The following is a 12,866-nucleotide window of genomic DNA, read 5'->3' as shown; positions in this document are numbered from 1 at the left end:
TTTAAGTTAACTGCTGATCCAAAATAATCAAGATTTCTCTTGAGCTCATAAATGTGTGACATGCTGAGTAAGCACCATATTCCCTACCCTTATGGTTCACTCGCCAGTTGTAATAGCTCCCTGGCTACTCATGTCTCCATCCTTCAAATGTGTGCATCCATTGCCACTGGCTTTGACCTGCAGGTTAGCTTAGGTCCTAACCCAGAAATAAATAAGAACCAAGATCAGAAGCTGACTCAGAATGGAATAAATAGCATTGTTTGTTCCCCACCAACTTTTTCCCTCATTGCTAAGCAGAAGTTGATAGCTACTTCACCTTCTAGAAGCTGGGTTTTTCTGAAGGTGTTATTAAGGTCAAGGACACCATTAAGCTCCATTCAATAAAGGTTAGACTTTAACCCACCAATGTTCAGTTACTGTCTTCATAGTAGGCTAATGACTGCTGTTGGAGGGGAGAAGAAGGAAGGTCCAGCCATCTACTTTTCTGATAGGTTGTTGGTGTGTGTGTGTGTGTGTGTGTGTTTCTAAACCTGTCATGTGGCTGAGGGGATAAACAAAATCTGGAGGCAGATCATATTTCTCTTGCCTGAAAATGGGGAGGGGGAAGGTGGGAAGCCAGTCTTCATGCTTCCACTGTCTTCTCCCTGCCAAGCAGGCGATCCTCTTCATGATTTTAGTGGGGAAGAAAGTGAAGTACCTTCCAGCCATACCAGCAATCTAAACAAAAAGAATCCCCCACATGGACTGGCCTTGTGAATAAAAAGTCACCAAAATGAGAACGGATTTTTGCTGGTTATTTTCCTCGGTGCATATGCTTTCTCAGAGACATGATGGAAAATGGCTTGGTTAGAAGAGAAATCAGATACTTGAGGTACATCTTCAAAAATGTTTCCTACTCACTGTTAGCATCCTAGCTCCAAAATAATTATCTTGCTGGTAATTAATAATATTTCTTAATTATCTTCCCTCCCTATAGTCCACTCCCTATTTCATATCCTGGGCCCACAAATGGATCTGGGGCCTTGTTACTAATGTTGTCCTCTGTTAATATTTGCCACTTACGTCCTTTGACCCAGACTGATTGGTCCATTTGTCAAGTGATTGCTGCACCCCTAATTACATGATATTGTTGATTTCAGACTTAAGGGTACATGGGACCAGCCTGCCATTTTTGTAGAATCATCTCTTAGTTCAGAATTTGCCACTGGGCTCATTTTAAAGCCTCAGATAACTGACACCTAATCTTAGTCTTGTGAGGTGACATGCACGTGTACCTGACCCTTCCTGCCCCGAAGCTTATCCCCAAATTTCTGGTGATTTCATGAAGAGGGATTCCTACTGGATACCAGAATTCTGTGGGAAATCATGAATGAATCAAGTCTTTGGAATCAAGTGGCATTTCTCGTCTATCTCTACCATTTTAATATTGAATGTTACTCAGTATCTCTTAGCAGAAGTTTCCTCGTCTCTAAAATCTGAGTCAATAATATTATGTGGCGGTTTTTGCAGGTTAAATCAGCTACTGGAAGTAGCAATCCCCAATCTGCCTCTGGATTGGAGTCCTCTCTCTTCCTCCCCCTTTTGTTCCCTGTCTGCCTTTCTTCCAGGCCTTTTGCGATACACTTAGGACACATTTGTGCTTAGTCCCTCAGTCATGTCCAGCTCTTTGCAGCCCTTTGGACTATAGCCCACCAGGCTCCTCCGTCCATGGGGTTTTTCAGGCAAGAATACTGGAGTGGGTTGCCATTTCCTTCTCCTCTCAGATAACTCACAGTCTAGTATGAGAGACAGCAGTGTAAAGCAGTGACTTTAATCTACTTTGTTGATGCCTTAAAAGAGAAGGAAGCAGTGTCTGGCAAAGTTCAGGGTTCTCTCACCACCAGCCTGGCAGGATCTACTCTCCAAAAGAAAAAGAACAGTATGAGTCTGCTCAGAGTCTGTTGCTGAATGTGCCTTCCACAGAGTATATGATCGTGCATGAATCATGTATTCGTGTTACGTAAGCAACTGCTCCATTTCTTACCCCCCAGACATCCTCCCAGGTTGTGTGTCCTCCACCCATTTAAGTGTTTTAAGACTGTTTGCCACACACAACACAACCATTTACTATATGATTATTGATCTTAATCAATGAGCACACTTCAGTATGTTCTTCGTGCCAGTGAAGATCTCTGTACTGGCTGCAAAGGAGACTTTTCTCACAGCAGAATTGTATAACCTGAGGTATCTATAAAGGAAGAAGAACAATGGCTAGGTGTAGAATGTAAAAGCATCCTCTTACGTACCCTTCTGTTCGTGCTCTTCAAAGATGTGATTAAGAGCAGCTGACCCGTCCTTTATATGCCTTTACATAAGAAAGACAGCATGCACTACTACTCATCTTTGATCAAAACGTAAAGTTTCTCTCATCATGAGTAACAGGAAGAGAGTTGAAAGCCTATCTCCTCTACAGAGCTAATCTAAAAATCAAGAGAAATTCTTTCCTCCTTTTTTCCTCAGTAACAGAGTTTGTCCACAGTATTAGCTGGAGAATTGCTTCATTTTTCAACTTACAGTCTGAAAAATAAGCTTGATGGTGGTGATTAAGGCATATTCAGAATAGGGACCATTTTCTTTGGTTATGGGCTTCCCTGGTAGCTGATAAAGCTACCTGGTAAAGAATCTACCTGCAATGCAGGAGACCCGGTTCAATTCCTGGGTCAGGAAGATCCTCTGGAGAAGGGATAGGCTACCCACTCCAGTATTCTTGGGCTTCCCTGGTGGCTCAGATGATAAATAATCTGTCTGCAATGTGGGTGACCTGGGTTCTGTCCCTGGGTTGGGAAGATCTCCTGGAGGAAGGCATGGCTTCCCACTCCAGTATTCTTACCTGGAGAATCCCATGGACAAAGGAGCCTGATGAGCTACAGTCCATGAGGTCACAAAGAGTTGGATACGACTGAGCAACTAAGCATAGCATAGCATAGCACAGTTTGGTTATATGATCTGGAATATAAACTCCTCACCAAATCTCAGTGAGTGATGTCACAAACTCAGCTTGCTTATATTTCTCCAGCATTGCCTCCTGGAAGTGATGAGCTTTTTAGGTCTCAAGATTTCTGCTTCATTTTTTCAGGTACTAGGCAGAAGATGACATAATTTATGGATTTATCAGCTTTAATTCTTGGTAGGAATGATCTGTGTTTAGAGAGAAAATTGCTATGGTTACTTGTGATTACAGCATATTTTGTACTCATCATAGAGGGTTATGAAAAGCAAGTATGATTTATCTAGGAAAGCCAGCAAGGATAGGATGTGATTTTGCCACATTGCAATAAATTTAGCAAGAACTTTTGTAGAAACCATGTCATTGGGTCATTGGACTCCCACTGGAAAATCATCTCATTTCTGAGCACCTAAAGAGTTTATTGAAATTTCAACTTCGTGTTCCCAATGGTTCTTTTTTTTTTAATTTAATTTTTATTTTATATTGGGATAGAGCTGATTTACAGAGTTTGTTAGTTCCAGTTATACAGCAGAGTGATTCAGTTACACATATATTCATTCTTTTCAGATTTTTTCCCCATGTAGGCTGTTGCAGAATGCTGAGTAGAGTTCCCTGTGCTGTGCAGTTGGTCTTTGTTGATAATTTGTTTTATACATAGTGTGTATCTGTTCATCTGAAACTGTTCTGGTTGACTTGGTGACACCCACGGATATGCATTTAATTCTCTAGGTCATTCTGTTAGGATGATCTGAAGACCACGCTTTAAGAACTCCTAATTCTTAGAGTCGTCAAATTCATAGCAACAGAAAGTACAATGGTGGTTGCCAGGGTTGGGTGAAAGGATGAATGGACAATGCATGTTACAGGGTACAAATTTTCAGCTTAGGAAGATGAAAAATTGCTGGAGCCGGATGGTGATGATGGCTGCACACCAGTGTGAATGTATCAGTACTGAATGCCACTGAACGGTATGCTTAAAAATGGTTAAAATGGTCAGCTTTGCATTATGTCTATATTATCACGATGAAAAGAAAAACAAATTTGAATGCAAGCGGCAGTCATTATTTTAAAATATTGGTGAATCTTTGCTTTCATACTAATTATTGATAAATAAAATAGATATCTCCAGTGTAAAATGTAATTTGTGCTCGATTAGGGATCCACGTTGTACGATATAGTTCCTCATTGCTTTATGACAGGGCAAAAACAATGACCTACATAGAAAGATCATAACACTTGATGTATGCTTTATTAAGAGAAAATAGATTTCTTGTCTATGCATAATTTGGCCAAAGGAATGGGGGTATTAGAGTCACTCAGTCTTCATGATTGTTCCCCTTCCTGCTGTTCTCAAGTGGATTCATCGGATTTTGCCTCGTCTTGGTTTTGCAATAAAGATCCATGGTGATACTCATGCTCTTTTCAGGACAGGGTGTGGGCCAGTGTGGGGAAGAGCCTGAACTGCATTATTGCGATGGTGGATAAACTGATCGAAAGAGAGAGCGGTGGCGAGGGAAGCAGCGCCAGCAGCAAAGATGTAGAAAAGGACTCTTCTCCAGAGGACTCCATCATAACTCATCCGAAGGGTAAGGAATCATTTTTTTTTTTCCAGTCATTGACTGAGTAAACAAAATGAGAAAGCCAAGATAAAATGAGATAGAAAAAAGAGGAGTCAATAGTGCTTTTGATGAAAGTGCTGATAGTGTGCTTTTCCACTGCTCTGGCTGGGCTGATGGAAGGCTATTTGTCAAATTGCATCTCGGTTGTGTTTTCAGAACTGCTTGCAATGCTCATTTTTTTTTTTTTTTTTTTTTTTTACTACATAAAATCCCTCTTGAAAGGAGAGCAGTGTTTTCTTTTAAAGAGTCTGATATAGTTTAATCTACTTTTATACACATTCCTCCAAAATTGTATTAGGAAGAAAAACAAGCATCTGAAAATGCTTAGAAACTTTGAGGACTATCAGAATGCAGCATCTTAAAAAGGCTTCTGAAAAGAAGGTGATATGGTAAAATGCTTTTCACCTTATTCTGAGGGAGTGAATTGGTGAATTATTTCAAAAACATAAAGAAGTCTTAATTCCATATAAGAAGAATGTGTGTGTGTGTTATTCCAAAGACATATTTTCATGAAGCTTAAATTTTCATAGATACACGTATAGGCAGATACACTGATGCATACATATGCATATGCATATGGGTGTCTGTGTCACTGTAGACACACATACACACACATAGACACACACACACACACATATAGTTTGTCTAGAGACAGAGATGGATACTTTCAAAGGTGTCTTATTACAAGGTTGACTAGCAAACATGGCTTCTTTTGTTAAAATTTTTTTGTTAATTTCATTAATTTTGACAACAAAAACTAAGACAGATATCTGCACTTCTCTATTCTAGAAAGACTTGCTCCTAGAGTCATTCCAGCCAGATTCTTGAGTGTCTGGAGATAAAAAGTGTTGCCCTACCCTCTTCTGAAATCTACTTTCCCTTTTCCTTAAGGAAAATGAGTATAAGAAAATATGGCTGCCTATCAAATTAAATTGTTTTCTCAATTTGTTTTCCTGATTTTTTTATTACTCACATTTTCATCAGGAGTTTAATTACAGGAAACATCAATCTTTCATCACCTGATTAACAGGAGAACCATTTCTAAATTACATTCATCAACAGTGGCTTTCTAAAGTTTTCTTATTGTAGATGGTTCTCATCCTCCATATTACATTCACTTAGGTGGAAAGTTTACACTGATTTTTTTTTTTAATGTTCTACTTGATTTAACTGTATATGGGGATTTTCTTTTTTAATAATATCAATTTTATTAATGAAGCTGGTCCAGATTTATAACTTCACATGAATCAAAATGAAAACCTGTCATAATTTATGTCAAAAAGAAATAGTATACTTCAGTTTTCTTTAATTGAATATTTATTGACCATCAGTGATGAGCCAGGCACTGTGCTGTGCTCTGGAAAATGAGGCAAAGAAGCAGAATCCATATTAGTGATTTGTTCTGTCCATTAAGTGTTGAGGGCACTTAGAGCAGAGTAAGATTAAGAGGTTAAGGGATACTGGATTTTGCCACAATTTTTGATGTTCCCAAAAACTGCTTATTGATGAGAACAGAGTTCCAAAGTATTGGAAATTATGCATTTATTCATATCTTGTATTTTATCAGAAGATCATATCTGTGCAGTCAGTTTCCATTTAAAAAGTAAAAATATTTGGTAGGTAAGTCATCTGTAAAATTACATGAATCACCTTCATTTGAATGTAAAATATTCTTTGCATATAGCCTAAAAACCATGTAGAATTTGCTCCTAAAGTGAATTAATAACTACATCAGTTTTGTGGATGGTTGGAGTCAAATTATAACACAGTGTCCTATAATTTATTCCATTATTTATTAATTTTTATTAATATCATATTTTACATGTTTATTTCATTCATTCTCTTTGAGTTATAAACGTTTTTTAAAAGACACTGTTTAAATTTATAAAATGAAATACATACTTTGGTCTGAAAATTATTTAGTACTGGATAATGTATTACTTAGTATTAGATAATATAGTATTATCAAATAATTCTAAAGTTAAAGCTGTTAACATTTTATGTGTTGGATGATTGTGCATAGAATGCACAATAGAATGTTTTGGTAGAGATATTGGTTCATTAAAGAGATGATTAACAAATATACATGTGATGTATTACAAATGAATGTGTGCTCGAGTATACTTAAAATATATAAAATATGTGATGGATGTTATTGCATATTTAGGTGGGATTGTTAAGTTATTTAAGTAAAATTTATTTTTATTAAATAATAATAATTATTATTATTAATTTATTTTAATCTGCCTCTTAATTTAGGAAAAATGCACTTTTAGTTTCTACCCTGAACTTCGTCAGATTAAACAGTGCAACAGAGAAATTAACAATGGTTTTCTGAACTATAAAGCGTACAAGCTAAACTTGCAGTTTACACATACTGTCCCCTTAAGTATTTCACAGAAAGGATATCTGGGGTCAGTTCAGTTCAGTTGTTCAGTTGTGTCCAGCTCTTTGCCACCCCGTGAACTGCAGCACGCCAGGCCTCCCTGTCCATCACCAACTCCCGGGGTCCACCCAAACTCATGTCCATTGCGTCGGTGATGCCATCCAGCCATCTCATCCTCTGTCATCCCCTTCTCCTCCTGCCTTCAATCTTTCTCAGCATCAGAGTCTTTTCCAGTGAGTCAGCTATTCGCATCAGGTGGCCAAATTGTTGGAGTTTCAGCTTCAGCATCAGTCCTTCCAATGAAGACCCAAGACTGATCTCCTTTAGGATGGACTGGTTGGATCTCCTTGCAGTCCAAGGGACTCTCAGGAGCCTTCTCCAACACCACAGTTCAAAAGCATCAATTCTTCGGCACTCAGCCTTCTTCACAGTCCAACTCTCATATCCATACGTGACTACTAGAAAAACTATTGCCTTGACTAGACAGACCTTTGCTGACAAAGTAATGTCTGCTTTTTAATATGTTGTCTAGGTTGGTCATAACTTTCCTTCCAAGGAGTAAACATCTTTTAATTTCATGGCTTCAATCACCATCTGCAGTGGTTTTGGAGACCCCCAAAATAAAGTCAGCTACTGTTTCCACTGTTTCCCCAACTATTTGCCATGAAGTGATGGGACCAGATGCCATGATCTTAGTTTTCTAAATGTTGAGCTTTAAGCCAACTTTTTCACTCTCCTCTTTCACTTTCATCAAGAGGCTCTTTAGTTCTTCACTTTCTGCCATAAGGGTGGTGTCATCTGCATATCTGAGGTTATTGATATTTCTCCCAGCAATCTTGATTCCAGCTTGTGCTTCTTCCAGACCAGTCTTTCTCATGATGCTCTGCATATAAGTTAAATAAGCAGGGTGACAATATACAGCCTTGACGTACTCCTTTTCCTATTTGGAACCAGTCTGTTGTTCCATGTCCAGTTCTAACTGTTGCTTCCTGACCTGCATACAGGTTTCTCAAGAGGCAGTTCAGGTGGTCTGGTATTCCCATCTCTTTCAGAATTTTCCATAGTTTAGTGTGATCCACACTGTCAAAGGCTTTGACATAGTCAATAAATCAGAAATAGATGATTTCTGGAACTCTCTTGCCTTTTCGATGATCCAGCGGATGTTAGCAATTTGATCTCTGGTTCCTCTGCCTTTTCTAAAACCATCTTGAGATATACATTCACTAATGACATGTTCTCAATTTAACTGCATTTCAAAATTTTATTAGAAAAAAATCATTTTAAACATTTGAGAAGAAAAATAAATAGGATTATGCACAATTTTCATTTTATTTCTGTTAGCCACACATTTTGAATATATGTTTACACACACACATACACTGTAACCAAACTGCTGTACACAGTATAAATATAGATGTACTTCTTGATATACTGCATGTCATTATATTATGAGTATTTCCTCACAAACATTGTCGGGAAATAATGAGATGATAATGATGATAAACTATTTCATCAAAAGAGAAACCACTCTTTTAGGTATTTGATTAATATTATAATGCTGCATTTAACATGTAAGCATCTTTGAACATGAAAACCTTTAACTACATCTCAGAAATTGTCCTGTAAGTGGAATTATTTTATACGGAAGAGTTACTCCTTCTCTCCCATGTATTTATTTATATAATGACTTGATATCAGTGTGGACTCATGAATATGTATTTTATCCTTTGGTTTATATGCCTCTTATGTTATTATTTATTTGGGACTCAAATTGTTCAAGGGCTAGCTATTAGGAGCTCTCGGTGGCCTTTTGGTAGCTTCTCTTGCCATAGACTATGTATTTAGTTTCTCACTTTCTTACTTTTACGTTTTATCCACTCTCTTATTCTCTGGTTTCATAAAAAAAAACAAAAACAAAAAACTTGCTCTAGGTTCATCTGTATTTGCCCCAGCTTGTGGTTCAGCTATTTTCCAAAGAACTCTGGTTTCTTTTTTGGAGAACAGCATTTAGAAACCAACATTTAGTTGGGTGGGGATGTTTTAATGGTTCTTGGTAACAATAGGTACTCTGAATCACAGTACCTAGAAGCACTCTTTTATCTTACCAGCCTTAGAAATTTTCAGTGATTTCATGCCATTTTGGACAAAAATTATCATATTGTAGTTTCTAATTATTTGTGTCTTGATATTATAGTGCAGTGGTAAAGAATCCGCCTGCCAGTGTAGGAGACTCAAGAGATGCGGGTTTGGTCTCTGAATCAGGAAGATTCCCCTGGAGTAGGAAATGGCAGCCCACTCCAGTGTTCTTGTCTGGAAAATTTCACTGACAGAGGAGCCTGGTGGGCTACAGTCCACGGGGATGGAAAGAGTCAGACATGACTGAACATGCATGCGTATGCACATTGTGTGACTTAATGCTGTATTTCAAAATAGTATTTTTGATAATGAAATCCATGTCTTCAATAACACCGCATTTATCCTCAGTCCATAGCTGTGGCGGAAAAGTTATTACATTATTTTCAGTTTACAGTTAATTAATAAATTGATTTAGTGAGTGATTTGAGTCATCTAGAGTTTATTGTTATGTGTGATGTGCTAAATACTGATAGGCATTTCTTGCCATATCATCTATGAGTGATTGTTTTCCTAACATTAGAGTAGTTTTTTCCTTATAATTCAGTTCTGGAAATATTTTAATCAATAAAATAATTGTCAATTTCTGATCAACTAATCAATCAATTTAATCAAATTTTGTTCATGTGCTTTTGACTGTTGTGTTTTATATTGGGATATGTTTTGAAATCTCATAATTAACCTTATGATAGTCCGTTTTTCTTTCTTTACCATCATCTTGTATTTTTACAGTATAATCATAATTCATGTTTCTTTGTTGGTTAAACAGATGGTCTTCTGAATTGGTGCTACATTTATTCATTTTTAAATGTTCCTCTATAACTGCAGATGTTTCTCTTTTCAACTTGTAGATTTTTCTCTTTACAGTGTATCAGTTTAATAATGTTTTAAACCTGTAGTTTTGGAGGTTTTTAATTTTAGGTCTAGAATTTTGTACTATATCTTACTTCATAAATTTCTTTTCAGGATTACTGCAGAGAGTGCTGAGAGAAGAAAATCTTTCTGTACATTCTTTGAACAAGTAATGAATAACCGTTCCAAACTCTCATGCTGATGTATATTCATATTTTTTCTTAACAAACAAGATTGTCCTCTTATTTTTGTACATTTAAACATCCTTATAAGCAGGTGGCTCAGTTGGTAATGAATTTGCCTGCAATGCAGGAGGCCTGGGTTTGATCCCTGGGTTTGGAAGATCCTTTGAAGAAGGAAATGGCAATACTCTCCAGTATTCTTGCCTGGAGAATTCCATAGACAGAGCAGCCTGGTGGGCTACAGTCCATGGGGTTGCAAAGAGACATGATCGAGTAACTAACACTTTCACTTTTTACTTTTCAACGGTATAGCATAAAGTACAATGTAACATAGGACTGCCTCCCTACTTTTACATACTATTCTATTAATGATATTTAAGTTTTTATTAGCTATTCCCTTGCAGCTCAGCTGGTAAAGAATCTACCTGCAATGTGGGAGACCTAGGTTCGATCCCTGGGTTGGGAAAGTCCCCTGAAGAAGGGAAAGGCTACCCACTCCAGTATTCTGGCCTGGAGAATTCTCTGGACTGTACAGTCCATGGAGTCACAAAGAGCTGGACATGATTGAGCAACTTTCACTTTCACTAATAACTCCATTGAAATCCATAAACCTTGCTAAAGTGGACTTACCCCTCAGGCTTCTCAAAATTCAAGTAATATTTAAGCATCACTCTGAACTGGACATTTTGAAATATTAGGGGCACAAGAAGATTAAGACCCCATCTGTTTCAATTCTACCGAAGAGATTGATATCTAAACCCATGACTGTAATATAATACACTTTTGAGTACACGCTGAAAAATACCTGTTTCTTTCATCCATCATGCCTCAGTTCAGTTCAGTTCAATCTCTCAGCCGTGTCTGACTCTTTGCGACCCCATGAATCGCAGTACGCCAGGCCTCCCTGTCCATCACCAACTCCCGGAATTCATTCAAACTCACGTCCATCTAGTCGGTGATACCATCCAGCCATCTCATCCTCTGTCATCCCCTTCTCCTCCTGCCCCCAATCCCTCCCAGCATCAGGGTCTGTTCCAATGAATCAACTCTTTGTATGAAGTGGCCAAAGTACTGGAGTTTCAGCTTTAGCATCAGTCCTTCCAAAGAACACCCAGGACTGATCTCCTTTAGAATGGATTGGTTGGATCTCCTTGCAGTCCAAGGGACTCTCAAGAGTCTTCTCCAACACCACAGTTCAAAAGCATCAATTCTTTGACACTCAGCTTTCTTCATAGTCCAACTCTCACATCCATACATGACTACTGGAAAAACCATATGCCTACTGCCCTACTGTCCATTCTGAAGGAGATCAACCCTGGGATTTCTTTGGAAGGAATGATGCTAAAGCTGAAGGTCCAGTACTTTGGCCACCTCATGCAAAGAGTTGACTCATTGGAGAAGACTCTGATGCTGGGAGGGATTGGGGGCAGGAGAAGAAGGGGACGACCGAGGATGAGATGGCTGGATGGCATCATGGACTCGATGGACGTGAGTCTGAGTGAACTCTGGGAGATGGTGATGGACAGGGAGGCCTGGTGTGCTGCGATTCATGGGGTCGCAAAGAGTTGGACATGACTAACTGACTGAACTGAACTGAACTGAACTGCCCTGCTAAGGTTTATTTTATTCACATATTGTAAACATTTCCTATCTACTCACAGAAGCAACAGATTAAAATGATGAGAAAGTGGAGATAAATATAGATCCTTGAGGCACATTACAGAAAAGAATTGCATGCATTGAAATACACTAGTTAATCTCTACTCTGGGAACATGTGTTCATCCAGCTGTACGTTGATCCATTCATGTCATTGCATGGCCTGTATTTCTCTGTCTTGCACAAGGGTATCATGAAGTGCCCTGTGAATGGCCAATAATACCCTGTCATTGAATACTTTTTTTTCCTCATCTACCCAGCTATAAGTTCTGCCAAAAGGGAGGTGAAGTTCCCCTGACATAGTTTTCCTAATGAGCCCAGTTTGCCTTCAAGTCATCACTTTTTCTTCACACAAAGGTGGTAAACATCAGGCACATCACAGACTTAGTTCACTTACTAGTGGTTAGTTTCATGTCCTTTCCCAAGTCATCATTTTCCTTTAACTTTCAGACACACTCCTTATGGGACCTGAGAATTCACTTTTCCTCCCACGTCTTTTACTGTATTTCCGGCTGCCTCCAGTTAACAAAGTTGTCTGAAACAAAATTGTCTGATAACTACCAAGAACTTATTTTATTTCAATAATTTATTATCATTTATAATCCATAGCTTGCTAATGCCAAAGATAAGTCATCTGAAAAAGGCGCTCCATCCTCCAAATAGGGACAAATGGCTCAGACAGTAAAAGCATCTGTCTACAATGCAGGAGACCTGGGTTCGATCCCTGGGTCAGGAAGATCTGCTGGAGAAGGAAATGACAACCCACTCCAGTACTCTTGCCTGGAAAATCCCATGGACAGAGGAGCCTGGTAGGCTATAGTCCATGGAGTCGCAAAGAGTCGGACACGACTGAGCAACTTCACTTTCCAAGGCTTTTTGTTTGTTTGTTTTAAGCAAATCTCCCATGCTTTATCTTATATCTTTGGTTGGCCACAGTAACTATCTTCCTAATACACTGGAAATAATTAATGACTAGAACAATTAATCAGTTGACACTACTATATCTAAAATAGTTCATGGCATTAAGCCTTATGGAAGAGACACACCAAAT

The 12,866-nt window shown here is 38.3% G+C and overlaps 1 protein-coding gene across 1 annotated transcript in view; it reads left to right on the top strand.

The window, feature by feature from the left end:
• INPP4B (inositol polyphosphate-4-phosphatase type II B) overlaps positions 1 to 12,866 on the top strand; it is a 736,226-nt gene that overhangs the window by 610,675 nt on the left and 112,685 nt on the right. Inside the window, exon 17 of the mRNA XM_018061563.1 lies at positions 4,413 to 4,572. Within this exon, the coding sequence (XP_017917052.1) occupies positions 4,413 to 4,572 (160 nt within the window). The remainder of the gene's footprint in view (positions 1 to 4,412; positions 4,573 to 12,866) is intronic.

The sequence above is a fragment of the Capra hircus genome, chromosome 17 (genome assembly GCF_001704415.2).
Source record: "Capra hircus breed San Clemente chromosome 17, ASM170441v1, whole genome shotgun sequence".
Lineage (NCBI taxonomy): Eukaryota > Metazoa > Chordata > Mammalia > Artiodactyla > Bovidae > Capra > Capra hircus.
The sequence above is the reverse complement of the archived record's forward strand: the minus strand, read 5'-3'. Positions and strand labels throughout refer to the sequence as shown.